A 19,863-nucleotide genomic window follows, 5' to 3' on the forward strand; every position below is an offset into this window, starting at 1 on the left:
TTTGTTCAGTTCTTAATTATTTACCATCCTCTACTGGTTGAGTGGAGTGGCCTAGAATAAAAATCCAGTTTTCAAGCATACATGAAAGTATTTTAAAGATTTAGGGAATTAATGTTATTTAAAAATCTTCAAAATGTGCATTCCTCTGGGTTTCCACTGGAAAAATAACTGATGAATGTTATTAAATAAGGAAAATACAAGCAGAATCCCAAGGTCCTTTTTCAAGTTGTTACTCCTTGCTTTTATGAATATTTTAGATTTGACCTTTGAGGGGCTAAGTAAATGGACATTTAAAAAAAAAAAACCTCTAAGCTCTCTTTTGTGTTGGGAAAATTATATATGTTTGCTGCCTTGAGTAACTTATAAAGTAATAAAGGTGTAATAATATTACTGTATTACTATAATAAAGCAATTAAGCTAATAAATAAATAAAACCTTTGGAGACAAACCTTTTTCTTGGCAAAAATGCAGTACGGAAGTGGTTGACAGTTGACCATTGTCATCTTTTTAGGCACTTTTCCCTTCTCCTGTGACAGACATAAGTTGTTCTTCCTCTAAGTCCTAAGTGGGACTGATCCTGTTTCATTCTGGGGGATTGATTTGTGGTAGGCATATTAAAGAAAACTACAGCTCTGCAAATGCTTCTAATTAGATATTTTGGAATCTACGCAGTGGTGGGATTCAAATCTTTTTACTACCAGTTCTGTGGGCGTGGCTTGGTGGGCGTGGTAGGGGGAGGATACTGTAAAATCTCCAGTCAGAGGTGGTATTTGCTGGTTCTCTGAACTATTCAAAATTTCTGCTACTGGTTCTCCAGAACTGGATAGAACCTGCTGAATACCACCTCTGAATCTACACAATATATACAAAATATATCTTTGATTTTAAAAAAAAATCAGCCATTTTTTTTCAGACACTTCTCCCAGCTAACTCTACAAGAATGATTGTTTTCCAAAGTAGCTTCACCAACTTAGAAAAAGATGTGTCTGCTTTAACTATTTAGGGAAAAACAGCACAAGTGTTTCATGTTTTAAAGTACACGTATTTATTCTGGAGACTTTGCATAGCGATCATGTACAGTACTTGAAATCAATTACTAGCTTATTAATTATTACATTATTAATGGGTTATGCTGAGAATTCTGCCTAAATCTGTATCTTTCTTATTCTACATCAAGGTGGACTAAATTTTTACTTGAACCCTTGATCCTTTAACCTTACCAGCATGTCCATGGAAGCTCAGCTTTAAAAATGGTTAGATTCCAAGTGGCAATCACAAATGATAGTGTTGAAAAAAAAAAATGCGTTCATGAGAACCACTTCAGAATATTGTAAGCAATTTGGCTATCATATTTCTATGATTAAGAGGAGTGAAGTGGGTTTATTTATAGTAATACCTGCTCAAAGTCTATATCTTCACAAAGAAGCTTTAATATTTCAAGTAGTAGGATTCACACAGTTGTACCTATGCTCAAAATATATCAACTATTATGAAGCAATGATAAACATTCATGACTTTCATGTGTGTCAGAATGTGGATGTGAATTTATGCATGTATATATGTATACAGGCACACATGCATATATATTGGGAGATTTTTATTCCTGATGAGTATTGATGGCAGCTGAGTATCTCTAATACATTTAGAAATAGATAGGTGGATGTACAGATGAGGGAGATCAAACTTTTTTTAACATATGCAAAATCCCACAACAGCTTGGACCATTATTCCCCAAATCCTTCACTTCTCGAATAGATTAAATTTAAAACAAGTAAATTAAATGAGATCTCATTTGAAAAAGCTGAAACCCTAAGATCTGTCAGTGTTTTCTGATGTGAGTAGTAATTTGAATCTTGCATTATTCGGTGAATCCATAAGATTATGGCCATTTTTTTTAGTGTTTTGAATTATCTGCATTATAACCCAATGAGAGGTGAGTGTGTAGTCTGGCCAAAGATAAGCAAGGCTGAGTATTGTAACTCAGCAGCATTTGAAGAGCCACAGGTTCCCCTGTACCATTACTGCTTTTAAAAGTATATTATTAACACATAGATGTAGAAGGAGTGGCAGAATCTGGGGGGGGGAGGGGCAGAGTTAAAAGAGGGATCAGCCTAGAATCCCTAAGTAGCCACAAGCAAGTTAAATCCAATCTCCCTTGAACTCCATTGATCTTCATCTAATTTAAAGCAGGTGCTAATGTTAGTTGAGAAGGCTTGTGTGCATACACATGGTTAGCATTAAATATGATCTTTACATGTGGATCCAATATTTAGTGTCTGACAGTACAATTGCAATAATCTCACTTATTAATGGGAATATCAGAACAATAAGGAACTATGATCAGAAAAACTGTGTTCTAAGTTGGGGTGATTAGAAAAGTATGAGATATTTTCCTAGTGCTCCAATTTGAGCAGAGGGACCTGATTTCAAAATGTCTTCCAAGGGAGAAATACATTTAACTAAAAATATTTCATGGAGGGAGTAAGTGGGTTTCTTTTGGGTTGGGGCAGGTGCCAATGTGCTGCAAACAATTGTCTTTCATTGCACAGGGAAATTTCAGGTATCCCAGGAGGTTTCAGAGTGATGAAAAGATATATAACTGAAAATCTAATTATCAGTAGGGGCATATTTGGTATCTCCAGTAATAAAATGAGCTCAAAAAGAACTGCCAAGAAAAATATAAAATCTCAAGCACTCTGAAAATAACTTAGAAAATCAAGAATGTATGCAGCAAGAGAAGAAAACTTTTGAAAAATTGAAAAACCAATTTCAGCACCACATTAAAATTCCCTTCATATCTTTATGTAGGACATAAAGTTTCATAACAGTCTAAAGCCAGAATTATGTAATGCCTTCTTTTGTTTCTCAAGCCAGTATAGATTAATATATAGAAGCCATAAGAAATGTGCACAAATCTAAAAGAAAAAATAATTTTCATGTGCCAGTACAAACATCATACTTTCTAGATATAAAGAAAGGAGGAGCAAGACATCAAGAGTTAAAATGCATTTTATTCTTAGCCAGATTTCAATTATTTATTAAATCAGCCTTGTGAAAAATTTAAACCCATTTCTTCTGTGATTAAAAGGGAAACATCAGAGTGCTGTTGCCGATAATGGACAATCTTCATGCCTGGGTCACAGGTGGACTCTTCCATCCTTGATTTATTTTATTGCCCAAAAGAGAAAGAAGAAATGAAAGAAGGGATGTTGTAAATAGTTTATTGCCAGCCTAGGATTTAAGGAAAACAAACTCTAAATTGAAAATTTGACCTTAACATTCATCACCCCTAACTTTAGTTTAATTTAGTTTAGTTTGTCAAGATCAAATTCCTTCAAACCTGCTATATATTTTCAGAATCGCCACAAAAAATGAGAGCTGCTTTTGCAAGCACTGGTTTTGGATTGCAATAATAAACCATTCAAATTTCACATACAATCGGTCAGTCTTGTTAAAACTATATCTCAGTTTTTTGTTTTGTGCTTAGAACGCAGTGCTAAAAGAACTCCACCTTACCCCCAAACTTGCTCAATCCAGAAACAAAAACGAAGACATTAAATGAATATGTTTTTTTTCTCAGCAAAGCTCCCTTATTGACTCAAATCCTGGATGAGCTGGCTGTTTGTGACAATTTTTCTTGGTGTGGTGGGGAGGCTTGCAGAATGCTTCTCTTTGGTTTTACAGAAACCGAAACTATTAAGTCTAGCCACAGTTCATCCAGCACTGTTTGCTTTTTTCCATAAACATCATCAGGAAATTGATTGTGATTGCTCAGTGGTTTTTGCCATTATCTCAGCAGCAGCCTGATTTCTTGAATGGGGAGGAGAGGAGAACGAATATTATTTGGGCACTAAATGGAACCCATCAGTTACTCATCTGCTAGCTAAATTACGAAAGAATTTAATCTGGCTGAAATATAGATACGAGGGGTTAAAGGTAAGCATTTACAGAAAACACTAGACCTGTAGGAAATTTAAGGTAAAGTTAAGGTAAAACTGTTTGGCTCAGCTACTAGACATCCCATGCAGTGGTGGGATTCAAATTTTTTTACTACTGGTTCTGTGGGTGTGGCTTGATGGGCGTGGCAGGGGAAGGATACTGGAAAATTTCTGACTGGAAATTCTGACAGAACTACTCAAAATGTTTGTTACCGGTTCTCCAGAACTGATCAGAACCTGCTGAATACCACCTCTGATCCCATGCTACTTTCTAGGGAACAACCCAGAAACGATTTTCATTGTTTTCATCTGGAAATTTGTTCAGTACCCCAGCACACGGGCTAAAAATATTATGCTGGGCTCTTATAAAAATATGACAAGTATTACAAAGTAAGTTGGCCAGGTGATCCCATTTGCTGAAACAAAGGAAGGATGAGTATCTTAAAAATGCATTTTGAGCAGATTGGAGTTAGAAGGGACTCTTCACAGTACCAAGCCAAAGCTCTTATAGATCAACCCATCCCCCATCTTGAACTCAATCCAGATTTTTTTTTCTGTGGAAGAATTTGTGAGGAAAGACAGATTATTTTAAGTGTAGGATGCCATAATAAGAACCATTTTTTGTAAATATGTCAGAGCATTGGCACAACAAAAACATTTTCAAGTTTCTCAGATAACAGATAATCAGAGTTGGAAGGGATCCTATGGGTCATCTAGTCCAACCCCACTCATTAGTGAATGAGACAGAGCAGGTTATAATAATAATTAAAAGAAACAAATAAACTCTTTTTCAGGTACTTGTTTTGCAGCCAGAAAATGAAATCTTAACAAGCAATTATTTCTACTCTCCATCCTGAAAAAAGAAAAAAGGGGGGATGGGGAGAATAACCTGGAAAGTTCAAAATCTCTGGATATTTTCAAGATGATATTACACAGTTATATATATATTTTCCATCTGCAAATCAAATACAAGAGACACACAGATATAATAAAAATAGCTAAGAAGACTATCATTTTCTGTTTCCAGTATCACAGTAGTAATGTTTACAAATAAAAAAGTTAAAGCCTGAAAGTAGCAAGACCACACACACACAATTTCCATGGAATGAATCCTACTGCATATTGCAGAACCCATTTCTGTGTAAACATATCTAGAATTGACTCCTAAATACGTTCTTAGGAAAGTGCAAATTGGTTTTAAAATACATAAAAAATTTCCCTTGTTTTAGTGAATTCACACATGCCCATATCTTTTAAAGATGGTTTTTTGAATGAAAAAGAGTGGGGTTTTTTTAAAAAAAAAAAAAGCACCTCACAGCGATTAAAAAAGAAAAAGAATGTGTTTCAAGAAACCACTGGATATTTCTTGGACCATTAAGTATCTTCCTTTCCCATCTCTCATGTACGCAAAGTCTGTCTCTCATTAACAAGCTGAACATTGCCATTGAGACATGACAGCATCTGGTGCTGAATTTGCGAATACTGTAGAATTATTCATTGCCATGGTTACAAGTGCTGGAAATACTCCCCTCTGCTATTAGTGTAAACACAGATCCTTTCAAGACAGACTAAAAATCAGAGCACTTTAAACAATTAATGAAAATTATACATTGCTTAGGAGTGAGATTCACACACATTGTAGCTGCACAGCTTTCCAGGAAGAAAGAGAGAAGACACACAGAAACTCATTCGGGATGAAAGCAAATCAAGATTGTTGGAAGATCAATATCCAATCAATAGAAGAGACGCTAACCTGTTAATTTACTGTGATGCAGAAATAAAACAAACAACCCGTTCCCTCCCCAAGCAAAACAAAAATAATAGTAAAACGGATACCCTTGTAATCTTCTTTTGGACTTAAATTTTCAAGAAGGGACATGGATTGACAACAATCGGGAACAATCTAAGGTTGCATTTAGACATCACACTAAACCATACTATTGCTGAGTTACAAACTTACATTATGCTGTTGTTTGGATCGGCCCAAGCACAAATGGCTTATAGCAGTGGCCCCTAAGTTTTGTGCACCAGTGACCGGTTCTGTGGAGAGAGGTTTTTCCGAGGGGGCATGGTTTTGCATCAGAGGTGGTATTCAGCAGGTTCTGACCAGTTCTGGAGAACCAGTAGTGGCAATTTTGAGTAGTTCAGAGATCTGGCAAATACCACCTCTGACTGGCCCCGCCCCCATCTATTCTCTGCCTCCCGAGTCCCAGCTGATCGGCTGGGTCTTCTTTTGTTGCCCTGCACAGGAGAACAGAGCTGGAAAGCTGGTTAGTGGAGTGGGGAGGGAATGGGATTTTGCAGCAACCTTCCCCTGCCACACCCACCAAGCCACGCCCACCAAGCCACAACACGCCCGCCAAGCCACGCGCACAGAACTGGTAGTAAAAAAATTTGAATCCCACCACTGTTTCACATGCTGCCTGCATCCCACAGATGGAGCTTCGCTTGCCTGCATGGCCCAGTTTCTGGGATATGGAAACATAAAACATCCGTGTCTTTCCCCTGCAATACCCTGTTCCTAAATCCCTGATTCACGTGACTTGGCCAGCAAATGGATGGGACTATTTATATCTTGTTAGCGGCAAATTAACAATCTATACTATGGTATAACCCAGCATAATCTTAGCAGAAGGAATAACTGCAGATTCAATTATTACCCCTGCTCCCCCAATACTTGTCACTTAAATGGAAATTTCTAGTCCAGTCTGGTGTATATTTCTTGGCTCTATTTTTTTTTTTAAAGAGATAAGGAATTGTTGGTCATTATTTGTGGCACCTTGGTGTTGGGTAAGACCAGGAGTCTCCAGCTTTGGGTAATTTAAGCCTGGAGGACTTCAACTCCCAGAATTCCCCAGCCAGGAGACCCCTGGGTTAGACTATTGCAGTGTTTCCCAATCTTAGCAACTAAAAGTTACCAAGGTTGGGGAAACCCTGGACTATTGGCTCAGGTCTTTCTTTTGTCTGCCTTCTTCTTAGACCTTGTCCTCCCACTGCCAGCTTTCCTAGCAACACTTTCACCCTCACCTGGCATGGCTCTCCCTGCAAACCACGTCCTGCAGGATCTCAAATTAATCACAGTACAACCAAGTGAGATTGCACCCTGCCAGCTTGCCCTTAGTCAAAGTCAACTCATCTTGATATCAACACAATTTTTATTTTTCACCTGAATGGTAACAGTTAATTTGACGAAAGATTAAAAGTTAAACTGGATAAGTTGAGCATGCCTTATGGAAGCTGATGCTGTTTCCTGACTCTTTGAACCATAGGCCAAAGTCATTATATGGATGACTAAATATGATTGAATTGCTTGGGTGTGTGTGTTAGGTTTCCACAGTATATGCAATTCTTCCCTTCCCTTAGAGAAAATCCTATTTGAAACTGAGATCTTTCAACATGTAAATTGTTTCACATTGTCTAGATATGTACACCACACTAATCTGCTCTATTTCCTCTTGGTTTAGCCATTTGTAAACCATAGTTTTATTGCTTAGTGTAAAATGGACCACAGTAGCTTTTCCAAGAAAACAACATTAAAACAAACCATGACTTAGCAAGATGTGTGAACCCAGGTGGCAAGTCAGAGCAGGCAGGAAGGCCTCAGAAGGAAGGAAATATATTAGAAAGAAAGAAAGAAAGAAAGAAAGAAAGAAAGAAAGAAAGAAAGAAAGAAAGAAAGAAAGAAAGAAAGAAAGAAAGAAAGAAAGAAAGAAAGAAAGAAAGAAAGAAAGAAAGAAAGAAAGAAAAAGTGTGAGGATATGATGCAGGAGGAAGCAGAATTCTTCCAGGTTTATATGACATCAGCTGGGTTAAAACTGAGGAAATCTAGGAGGAGCAACACCTTCTATTTTCCATCTCTAAATCAAATCACCATCTTGGAAAAAACCAAATGTGACAAGATCAGGTTGAAATCAAATCGTCAAAAAGAAAAGCTCGTTAAAAAAATCTGCTGCCATCTGGAAAGCAGTAAGAGACATAGATTGGAAGAAATTAGCTTTCCCAAGGGACACACCAAGATGTTAGCAGCTGTCCTAACAAGAGCAGTTGTGCAGGCTCCTGATACCTGTATATTCTCAAGGGGCTTTTGAGCAGCAATGTGGATTAATTTTGAATGTGTATTGTGGTAATACTCCCCAAACCGAATGCTGTTCCCAGTTTAATTAGAATGATAGAGCTACTTTTTTTTGTGCTTTGCTCTTCTTTAAGTTGCCCATTAGTGAAGGGGCCTGGGGGCAGTTGGAAGGAGAAGGAAGGGAATACAAATGGGTGAAGTCATCTCACTTTGGAAAGGCTGGAAATAAAGTATCTTTCTAATGCATTTTGCATTAAATAAAACCTTTGTACTTTTTTTTTTTTTTGCGGTGACATGGGAACTTATAATCTGCTGCTTCTTTCAAGCAATGGTCGCCTAATTTTGCTTGTTGTCAGATGACCGTCAAATGTTGCATGGCCAGTTGATCTTGAAAGAAAAACTACCAGGACACTGAGGATCCCCTGTGCCACTGCCAGCAAACTATTGCAATGTTTTGCTTTTTCTAAAAGCTTCATGCTTGCTTGCAATGGCACAGGAGTTCTCCAGGGCCTTGCAGCTTTATAGTATTGAACATTGATACCGTGTTGCTTCTGAAAGGTAATTCCTTCTTTTTCTACAATCCACTTTTGAACATAATTGCGCAAATTGCAAATTTACTTCTTGGCCTCATGAATAAGGAATCTAATCTGCAGTGCAAAGGTAGACAACTACATTTCTTAGCAATTTCTGCAAACTAATACTTGCCTTGTGGATAAATGTGTTACTTACTTCTATATGCCAAAAGCAGTTGCCTTGGGAGATCTGTGCAATCATAGGCAATAGGGAGGGCAATGGCTCCACAACTGGGTGACTCTGACTATTTAAACTTCCATGGCTGCATCAGTGGGTGACCTGTGATGCAAACTGGATGAATGAGGTGCACCCCCTTAAAATCCAGCTCAAGCAGCTGTTGACACTTCAACCAATGTTTCCCTATGAAACATTTAATGGGACTAGTAAACCTTAGGGAAACTATTTTGCAAGACTCTGGTGCTTCTTATCAGGCCAAAGCCAAATTAGGGCTGCTGAACTCCTGTTTAATACCTAGGTCACTGGCTTGTGGCCTCCAACATCTTGTTTCCTCTACATCAGGGGTATCAAACTCATGATCCGGATGCCTCACGTGTGGCCCTGCCCCCACCCAGTTTAGTGAAGGGAGGGGGGAAAGTCCCAATATGTCACGTGACAACACTGTGATGACACAAGTTTCATTCCCCTGCTCTACATCTATAGGTTTCTGCAGTTTCAGATTGGACACCCATAACTCTTTTAGTTTGGCTATCTGCTTTGAGTATTTATTTGAGCAGGAAGGTGAGGCATACATCAAATCCAATAATTAAATGTCTTTAGAATAATTTGCAGAGTGTGCATGCTAATAATAAACAGTGGACAAAGCAAACACTGGCAGAGTCAAAAATGCAGAGAGACAACCACAATCTCTGTCGTCCCATTTCCCCCTCTACCACCCTCTTCTATCAGCTTGTCTCTCTTTATACAATAAGACAAATTGCTCTTGACAGGTTGCAGACGTTTATGAAATTAGACTCAGGGCCAGATCAAATTAAGCTGTGAGCTGTTGGTGGCCCAATCCCATTCCAGCCAGTGGCCCACCTAGTATTTCTAAATCTCTTTATTCTCAGTCTCTTCTCCATTTTTTCCTTTTGGTGCTATCTTTCTTTTGTCATGTGTTGTTCACTATGCTCCTTAGGACCACATCTTAGCAACATGATAAATGATGGTTGTGGTACCAGAACCCCCTCTCCCTCCCAGTATGCAATGACAGTCTACATAGCAAGAGATAAGAGCAAAATAGGTTGGCCTGTGCACTTTTTAATTAATTAAGAGGAATGAAGGCTTTGCTTACATTATGTTTGTGGCAGGAGTATGCCATGATTATTAAATATCCTTCCTTTCAACTGTGTTGTTTGTATGACACATGTACAAAAGGACAGTTTCAAATCATGTGGTTGCATGAAACATATTGATTTTTTTTGACATCGCCTGCAGATGTCCATCCTTGTAGTCCAAATGTACCTTGTAGGTCTACTCTTGAGATTTATTAATGTCATCGTAGTAGCTGATTATTCCAGACAAATACTCATTGCTCTCAAGAAACCTGTTCTCCTGCTGGTATTTCTGCATGGTATCAACTTGGCACAAACTTTGTTTTCATTAATTACGTAGATTCTTTGAAAATCTGCTAATAGAATGGTAAATACTGCCAAGAGAATAAATTGAACGGAGGCAGAAGGGAAGGACTCTAGGATACGCTTATCTCATTCTTCTTTCTGAGAACAACTCCACATGGCTGAGTAAATATGCTAGCCATCACTCAAGTCAGAAGAAAACTATATCAACATAAAATTAACTACTGCATATATATGATACTGGCCCATGGTCCTGTTCTTATTTTGCTGTAGAAGGGACAAGTAAAACAAGAATTGGTGGATTTCCCTGGCTTTGTTTCTTTCTCCTTCTCCAAACATCACCATTAAGCAGAAAAGATTCTGCCAATCACTGCCTTTCATGTGAGCTAGCCTAGGGAGGGGGCAAATTTTGACTATTGAATACAGTAGGTGGCAGATTTAGCCATCTGTCAAAATTAATTCTGGTTTGATACATATTTTTGGGCACACATTCAAGAAAACTCAAATATCAGCTGATATTTGCCAATTATGCTTTTGGACATAGAATTACCACAAAAACTGTCAAAAAGAAGCTTTACAATCTGACGAACTCAGTGAACAGACTCTTTTTAAATTATTAAACATTTGTGCCAAACCAGAGTTGACAATTGGGTTAGGGTTCATGTTGGATTTGGAATTGGTACAGTGAAGAAATCCATTTCCTTTTGTGGTTTAATTTTTTTTATTGTTGGAGTAGGCATTGGAATATCAACTAGTTGATTGATATTCCTTTGTATTGGTTATATTTGAAACTGTGTCTGTGCTTTATGCAATCTTCTTCTTCTTCTTGTAGATATTTCAGTCTTTTTTTAAAAATGAACCTCTTGTATTTCCTCTACAGGGAAAATAATACGATGCAAAAGCCAAACTGAAAATCAGAGGCACTTTAGAACCAACAAGTAAAATGCTGAATTACAAAGGTTTGTTTTAAAAGCTGATAAAAAGGGGTAGCCCTCAACTCTCTAAAGAGGGATTTCCAAAGAAAATGTGATTAATGGGGGAGATTTCCCAGAAAGTTTGACAAATCTTTAGCATTTATAAGCAAACTTTCTCAGATGATTTAATTTAAAAGATTTCGAAAGAGGAATTCTCTCTTGGAATGCTGCCAAGCCATAGAGAGCTTTAAAGGTAATCATTTCTTTGCAATTCATCCATATTTGCAGCCAATGCGATGCTTTTAGCAGAAGTGTGTGGGAATCTATTTCCCCCGAGATCAACCTGGTTGCTGAATTTAGTAAAAATAGACAAAGGTAGCCCTATGTCAAGGGTGTATTGTAGGTTACCAACATACACACCACTAACAAACTACTGTAGGTAACATCATCAGTGCTCATCATTAGCACTGATAATGCTACCTAGCTTGATAATTAAACATCTGCATGAAAACAATTAATCTCAGAGAACACCAAGAACTACACAGTTCAATCCTGAGCTAGAAATATATTCACTTATCGATATGCACAAGTTATTCCCTTTCAGAAAAGCAAATAATGGCACATCACTAAAAGTGGGGAAAAGTTATTCCAATCTTCTTAGCAATCTTGGGAATCAGAGATTTAAATTAAGGAGGATTCCTAAACACACTCATTCTGGGAGACTGTGACCACATTCTGGCATTGTCACTGATAACACTGGACATAAGACAATTTTGGTCGTTATGTTGATTGCTATATTGACATTATTGTATTGATACTGTCATATTACGTGTTCATGTCGTTAATTATTTGGGGCTTATTTTAGAAAAATAGGTTTTAAATTCAAGAAAAGAAGAAAAATAAATAAGCCTTGCTGTTTTAACAGGAGCAGGATAGAAATAAGCAGGACAAAAATAGTATTGATACTTTGGAAGACTAGCATTGGACAAGACTCCTGAGAACACCATTGAAAGCTGAGAAAATGAACGACTCATCAAAGAAATCAATGCAGAGTTCTCACTAAAGGTACAAGTGATCAGGCTCAGAATATCCTACTTTGGATACATTATGTGAAGATCCAGCTCTCTAGAGAAGACTGTAATATCGGGCAAGGTGGAAGCAAAGAGAAGATGTCCAGGAGCAAGGTGTAGGGTCTCAGTTAACATAGCAATTAATGCACTGTTGGAAGACCTGAAAATTAGGTATAAATCATCCTGCAGAAAATCCATCTATGTGGTCAAGAATACCAATTTGATGGCACACAATCAACCAATTACTGTTCAACAGTGGAAAAGGCATACTACATTAAGTTAGTTATGACACAGAGGTACATACTACTCTGAACAATAACATATAACTATCATAGGAGGTGTTGCATTTCCCTTTTGCAGTTGAACGGGGAGATTTGCTTTTGAAGGAGGAAATTCAAACTGCAAAATTTTCTCCAATCTTCCACCAAAATTTCAAAGGCTGGCGGTTTGGTGGTGAAGAAAGGAAGAATTTAGTGGCATCTTAGGACTAAACCAGAAAAGTTAATCATTTGACAGAATTCATTGTCCTCCTGGTCACCACTAAACTTCCAAAGCACTTCCAGATTTCTGTTAACCCTCTAGCTGGTACATTACTCTTTCCTATTGAAACCAGAGGGAAAACATTTTTTTAATGGTCAAAACCATGTGTTCATGCATGCATGGAAAAATGTGGCTATTCCTTTCTTTCCACCATGAGTATAAGCACTCTTTGAGAAAGAGAAATTCTACACACACACCCTTTAGATTTTGTCATTGGCTCCAATAGAATTACTTTGTTAGTGTTTGGAACAGATGAAAAAATCAGCCCACTCTTAGTTCCTTTCTTGGTGTGCACTTTTTTTTTAATAAAAGTTTTTTATTTTATATTTATTTCTTGGTGTACACTTAAATCTTGGCACAAAATGGCTGTAATATTTTCTTTCTGCCTTCCCATGGTTTTTTCATGTAAGAGGGGACAAGCTGAAGTCATTCTCTGCAGAAGTAGCATTTTCTCCCTTAATCTCATACTATCCAAGAGCAGCATCAAGGTGTACATAATCTTTTAGATATCAGCCAGTATCAGAGGAAAAGTCAGGTGACTGCAGTGACATGAAACAGAAGCAGGAGTTGGCAGTGGAGACAGGAAATTTCCTGCTGGCATAATTTTCTGCAGAGTCCAGGACAGAAACCCAGTTTTGTCTTCCAAGTTATTAAATATATGTTTCCAGTGCTGTCTGCTGCTTAGATAAGAAAACCTGGAGGGAGAGAAAGTGGATGTGGGACATCTAAGAATGTATGTGTGAGATCTTCTCCAGAAAGCCACTCAATCCTGGCACCATTATTGGATCTACACATAATTTTCCCCACTGTACACCATGTATATTCTCCCATATCAAGATGTTAGAACTCCTATCTTGCCCTCAACACTCCTGTGTATTAGTGTAAATGTTCACCATTGTGCTCCACTTGTAAGGTGATGCACGAAAGGTTCTATTTTGAGTAATGAAGCATCTCTGTGCATACAACATGCACTTAAATTGATTAAGTTCTACGTAGATATCTATCACTGAAATGTAAGTTACATTTACATTTAAAAACCTTTCAAAGAAAGTATAACTGCTGATAGAATTTTTCAGAAATGTTTTCTGTGTCCCATTTGAATAGATGCACACTGCTCAAGAGCACTTCCTTCTACTGCCGTTTTACTCTTGCAAGTAAATTGTGCTCACAGATTTAGTTTTAACATGCATACATACATAGATGTCTTGGATAAATGACAAAATGGACATCATGACACAAACTGTGATTCTGTAACTGTATGTAAGGTCAAAAGATTGCACTATGACATCACATTGTACATTGTTATTTTTTCATCACATTTTGTACTGGACACTTATGAATATGTACCCAAAATACTGGTAGTGCTTATTGCATTAAATATTCCACATTAAATAAAAACCCTCATTAAAACAAAACTATGTCCAATTTTTAATGGCATCAAACAATTATACAAATAACCATGTGTTAAGCATCATAGTTTGTACAGTTGGTGTCTTATCGTTTTCATCACTCACAACATACAGCATATTTCTAAGCAAGGTGAAGTGAAGAGAGAAATTCTGGATTTATTTTTAATGCTACTGCACTGGTAACAAGCCGAGCAGAAATAGCACAACAGGGAAAACTGTGTAGTTAAAAATGAGCTGTCAGTTGTAATATGCTGAGTGCAATTTACCAAATCAATATTTTATAACAATACAAATCTACCTCAGTCACTTGTATCAAGTCTGTTCTGGATCTTTCAAAAGTAAGTGTTTTCCTTCACGGTTGTTTAAAGAACTTGGAAAGAAGTTCCTTTTAGAATCCATCTAAGTCCATGTTGTTCTCACAGGCTAGCAGATTATCTCCCAGCTGTTTCTTAGATTCACCTGAAGATACTCAAGATTGAACTTGGAACTGACTCTGCCATTTTTATTGTCAATCAACTGAAATTATTGACAGGCGTATTGTGCACTGCATGTTATAATAATCTCAGCAGCTGTAGAGGTTGAAGTTACTCTTTGGGCAAACACTTACCGATATGCTAGAAGGTACCAGAAACAACATATGGGTTTTCTAGGCTCACTGAGACTAACATGATGAATGCTACATCAGTATTCAGATTAGAGGTTTCTGTTTTATTATGGAAGCTAGAAACCATGGCCCTGATGCAGCAGTCATTGAAGACAAGTACATATACTGAGTAATTACAATTCATGGGTGTAATTCTATACTTTGCTGCAAGTGCCCACAAACAAAAGGCTAGTTCTAGACATGGATTTGCTTTACTGAATCAGGAGAAACATTTATGATACCAGACATACATTTGCATCCTAAATCTTCCTTATATGCCATGGCAACTACTTTTATGATTCATGACTGCTCAGTCAACATGAATTCATGTTAAATAACATAACTTTGGCTAGACTGCAAATAGCATCAATATGTCATAAACCAAAAAATAAATAATTACCCAAACAGCAAAACTAATTTTAGTTCTTACTTACTTTACTTCTGTATGAAAAAAATAGACTGAACTGTTTAGATACTTCAATGACTTCTTTAATGAAACACAGAAAATCATTATCATCCTTACAATCCCAAACCAGTATTATCAACTTGCTAAAACATTTCTTTTTCTTTAAAAATTCAAATTAAAGTTATAAAAGAAAAAAGCATACAATAAATCACACAATGAGGAGGCAGATAGCACAGTAGACAGCACATTCAATTTACTGTACTTGAAAGGATCTGATCCCTTTTCTACCATCACAAACTAAATTAAGTTTGGTATTGATTGTGTTAATTTTAAATTGCACAGGTCAAACACCAAGTATTAGTCCTGGACTGAATTGCTGGTAGCATTACTGGCAAAACAAAGCAACAGCAATAAAGTTTGCACGTAAATGTGATGGGGAAGATCATCAAAATATGGAAAGCAATTGGATTTCCATCTGCTAGTAAAGCAAACCTTTAAAAAGAAGTGAGAATGCCTATTCAGATATTCAGCTTTTACTGACACATTATGTAGACTTTTTTCACTTCAGTTGACTGATACTCAAAATCAAAGCTTTTCACGTTGCATGAAATGCTATGAAATAAAATATCCAGCTTTTGAGCATAGGAATTATCACAGAATCTTTTAAATGATTTCTGCACATTCAAAAATAACAAGGTGGTGGCATGTATTTTATTATAACTATATTGATACCATGCATAATGATCGAAGCTTATGATATAGTACCTGTTCTGTATTAGCTGGAAACATCTGCCTTTCCTTAAAACACTGGTTGCATTAGTTTTAGTCAGAATGATAGCTCATGGAAGGACAAATTCCCTTTCTCCATACCTTGTACACTTTTAATTGTTGCATGTTGAGAGAGAAATGAAATAAACAGCTCTCTATCGTGAAAGGTAATAATTTTTACAAAGCACACTAGTACAAAGCAAAATAATTCTTGGTAATTCTTGGTAAAATGGTACTGATCAGCAACCCCACATTTATTCTTTTAAATGAACTATATCATTTGTCAATTAAACAGTGTTTATTTTGGAGAATGCAGTAACACAATTCTGGCAAGGTAGCAAAATGGAATGGGCTGCTCATAAAAAATGCACCAATGAAGATGTTCACAGAAATGTATGACTGATGCTATGTGACATGCTTATAAACAATGCATATGCACCCTGCAGTGTGCTTAGACTGCAAAACAGATATTTGGCAGGAAAAAGTGGAAAATTCGCCTGGAAAATGCACTTCTGGTTGAGTGAAAGGGGATGGGTATGGAGAAAGTATTGCTGCAAAAAGCAAACTGAATGAAAGATAACTGGGATATCATTATTGCTGGCATTAGAGCAAAATAAATAAGCATGGAATACACAGTGTAAGCAGAGAAAATGTAGAATAGCAATGTAAGGAAGTTATGCTAAAAGCAATCCAATCAGGCTATGAAAATGAGTTGAATAAAACTACACAAGGAGATATGCAGTAACAAAGCAGAGAGCATTATGTTTAGAATGCATTCATAATGAGAAGCGGGTTTGTGGCTATATATGAATGGAAGTGAAAAATAGATTTGCGATACATAATACAAGTCCACTTTAAACAAGTGATACAAGCAATAACACTCACAACCTATAATTGAATAATACATCAGGTGTGAAGGGATTTTCTATAAATGTATGAATACATAGATGCAGGGCCACTGGGATTTTGACACGCTCTTACATGTTAGATTTTGTGTGCTTCATTCAAATAGGTGGTATTAATCAGGTCACTCCAAAATATGGGATATAAAAAAAGCAGTTTAATGCAAACTTTAGGATCATCTTAACTCGTGGCTTTAAAGTTTAAAGAAAACTTAAATGGTATCAATGATGGAAGTGGATTGCATTTTAATTGAGATTCCCAGGTTTGTTCTAATTCATAACAAATATGAATGAAATGTTACTATATTCTAGAATTCCATGTTTTCCATGTTTGCAGCTTTTCATTTTAACTTCTGCTACATAGGCATGGTTCCTAATGATATGCAGCCCCTGAGTTCAATATTTAAGAAATAGCTTGCATTGTTTTATTTTATTCCTCTCAGTTTAGTTATATTAATTACTGATTCTATATCTGTTTAAAAAATAATTATTACTGCTACTTTGCCTAAAGATTCAACAAAGAATGTCATAGATATCAAGCAAAATTAAGGAAATACAGCAAATGAAAAAATTAAGAATAATTTAAAAGCACAAGGAAGAGATGTCTGCACATTCAGTAAGTGCACTATTGCTTATGGCAAAGAACTCAAGTCACCGTAACTGTTGTGCCTGTAGCTTTGCATGGTAAAACAACATTCACCTCATAATAGAAAGATATAGGTTTTCATATTTCAGGTTATAATAAAATCAGATTTGCCACCAAATTCATGTCTGACAAGGAGAACCAGCCTTGGCTCTATAGTAATCCCTGGATATTTGAAACATGTAATAACATCAGGCACATATTGAACACGTTTGAAGTGACCAAATTGGATTTTCTGAAAGATTGGAAGCTCTGGCATCAAAGTAACTATGGGATTGGGCAGGGTGAAGTGGTGGTACCTTCTTCACATCTATTTGAGAATGCAAGTACCAGAACCAGACTTTATATGTCAGAGTTATGGTATCCTACATTTGTGAAATATTATATTTGTAAAATTTTGGACTTTCAGCGACAATATTCCCCTTCTCTACAAGTACAGTAGGGATGCATTGCAATACAGCACACTAGATGAAAGTTAAATCCCCCATGTCCACATTCAGAATCATGCGGTCCACAAATAGGTATTTTTACAACAAAATTGGAACTCCATGCAATTTACTCTCAACTTTTGGTGTTAACTTTCATTGTATCCACTATCTGGTTTCAAAACATATTGTTCCACTGCAGCAGAATATATTCCATTAATATTTAAAAGACCTCATGATTATGATCTCCTACTCAGAATGGGAATAGTGTGAATAAAACTACACATGAACACATATGTGATGTCTGTTTACAAAAGGAGAAATCTGGAACATATTGTTGCACTATTTAGTGTATAAATATATCAATTTCTACTCTATCATAGGCCTTGTTAAAGTATGTTCTTTCTCACCTAAAGACAAAAACCATATAACTTCCTATGAGTAATAATGTAGTTCCTCATACATCCTATTTTCTTACAAAACGTAGCTTCTGTACTATATTGTGGAATCGAACCTTTTTTCATAAGCATTATCAAAAACAAAAAAATGTTTTTGAGACCATGCTGTTAACAGCATGAAAAACTTCAGAGTGGGAGGTCAGGTTTAGAATCAGACAGCTGCTCCCTTGCATTTTAGCAATCCCATACATTTACAGACTAACTAGTAGTTTTGCTTCACCAGGCAAAACCATGGCAATTTGTTGTGATATAGAAGCATGCTGGAATATCATTTAAGTGTTAATAAAAAATTCAGTAGAGGGCATGAAAAATTAACCAGAAATGGAATCTCCAAAAGGATAAATTTATAAACCAAAGTACTACCAATTTTGTGTGCTTTTTCTTCATTCCCAAACTAGTCAGGATGTTTACAGGGTAATCAGTTTGCTTCTTCAGTAACACCAATCATGCGTTTGCTTTGTAATGGCAGGGCCTGTTTTAAATCTATTCCATGTGCTTTATTCCCATGACTGCAGATGGCTACAGTCCACATCCCATTTATCCCAGACTGAAGTCAATTGAATTGCTTTAGAATAAGTGGGTTGTGGATTTCTGCCAATAAAGAGCAATGCGTGTACACTGAAATGAGAATGAACTCTTTGTGTCAAATGCAGACCACATTTTCAGCACAAATTTTGGTATCTATGAGAGTAAACTAGGGGTGCAAAGGCAGTTCATACTACTAAGAGAAAAAAGTATCTCCTTCTGAAAATAGTTTCCTAAAAACATGTGATATAAAATATTAGAATTATACTATACTATACTATGCATTTTCTAAAAACATATAAAATGTACTAGGTGAACAGTAAGTGCAAAGAGATTAAAATGCCTGCTCTAATATAGTATTTAAGTACAGGATAACAGCACAAGCATCATCCCAAATAGAATTTTAATAAAGTCTTCTTTAACAAATAAAAATAGTGACAATTATTAAAGGATACAGCATCTTTGGGACCTGAAGAATCAATTAGCCAATTAAGGCTGCAGAAATATAGGAATCTATGATTCACCTGCACAACTCTAAAGAATGCCTCCAAGATGATAATCTTGTTTCCTTCTTAAATTTTTAAGTTAACTTTGCCCCACTCAAACATTAATCTATTAAGAGGGGTATACAGAGTACCAACAGAACTTTGTTTAGCATGCTTTTCAGTGCACTGTCTTGGGTATTGTTTATTTTTCTAAAATACAAATATATATATATTTAAAAATAAAAGGAACCTGGCAAAAATTAGCCGCATTTGCAAGTTGCAAAATTAAACATTTGAAAATAATTAACTACTTAATACTATGCCTAAGGCCACTGAGCAGTAGGAATTACTTCAGGAATAAACTGAATTGCATGAAATAATGGTTTGTCAATAATTAAGGACCACTTTTAAAGACACTGGTTGTAGCAGCATGTAGATGGACTGTAATTGCAGATAGTCAAGATTTGACTGTGATACTTCTAATTCAAAGGTAGCACCAAAATGTTTAAATTTTCATG

The 19,863-nt window shown here is 36.4% G+C and overlaps 1 protein-coding gene and 1 long non-coding RNA gene across 4 annotated transcripts in view; one reads left to right on the forward strand and one right to left on the reverse strand.

Moving 5' to 3' along the window:
* The window catches only part of AMER2 (APC membrane recruitment protein 2), a 44,553-nt gene that overhangs the window by 17,883 nt on the left and 6,807 nt on the right, over nucleotides 1-19,863 (reverse strand). Inside the window, exon 2 of one of the 3 annotated variants that reach the window (XM_087966276.1) lies at nucleotides 2,993-3,158. The exons of 1 other annotated variant lie outside the window; for it this stretch is intronic. In XM_087966276.1, coding sequence (XP_087822402.1) covers nucleotides 3,127-3,158 — 32 coding nt within the window. In that variant the 3' untranslated portion in view covers nucleotides 2,993-3,126. One more of the 3 variants, XM_087966277.1, reaches the window with a different exon arrangement.
* Nucleotides 14,095-17,724, forward strand: LOC148130396 (uncharacterized). Its single transcript, XR_015749741.1, has 2 exons — nucleotides 14,095-17,634; nucleotides 17,671-17,724. It is a non-coding gene; the product is annotated as an uncharacterized LOC148130396 (long non-coding RNA).

Source organism: Notechis scutatus, chromosome 5 (genome assembly GCF_049901735.1).
Source record: "Notechis scutatus isolate UNSWTSFEM ecotype Mainland chromosome 5, rNotScu1.2, whole genome shotgun sequence".
Classification (NCBI taxonomy): Eukaryota; Metazoa; Chordata; class Lepidosauria; order Squamata; family Elapidae; genus Notechis; species Notechis scutatus.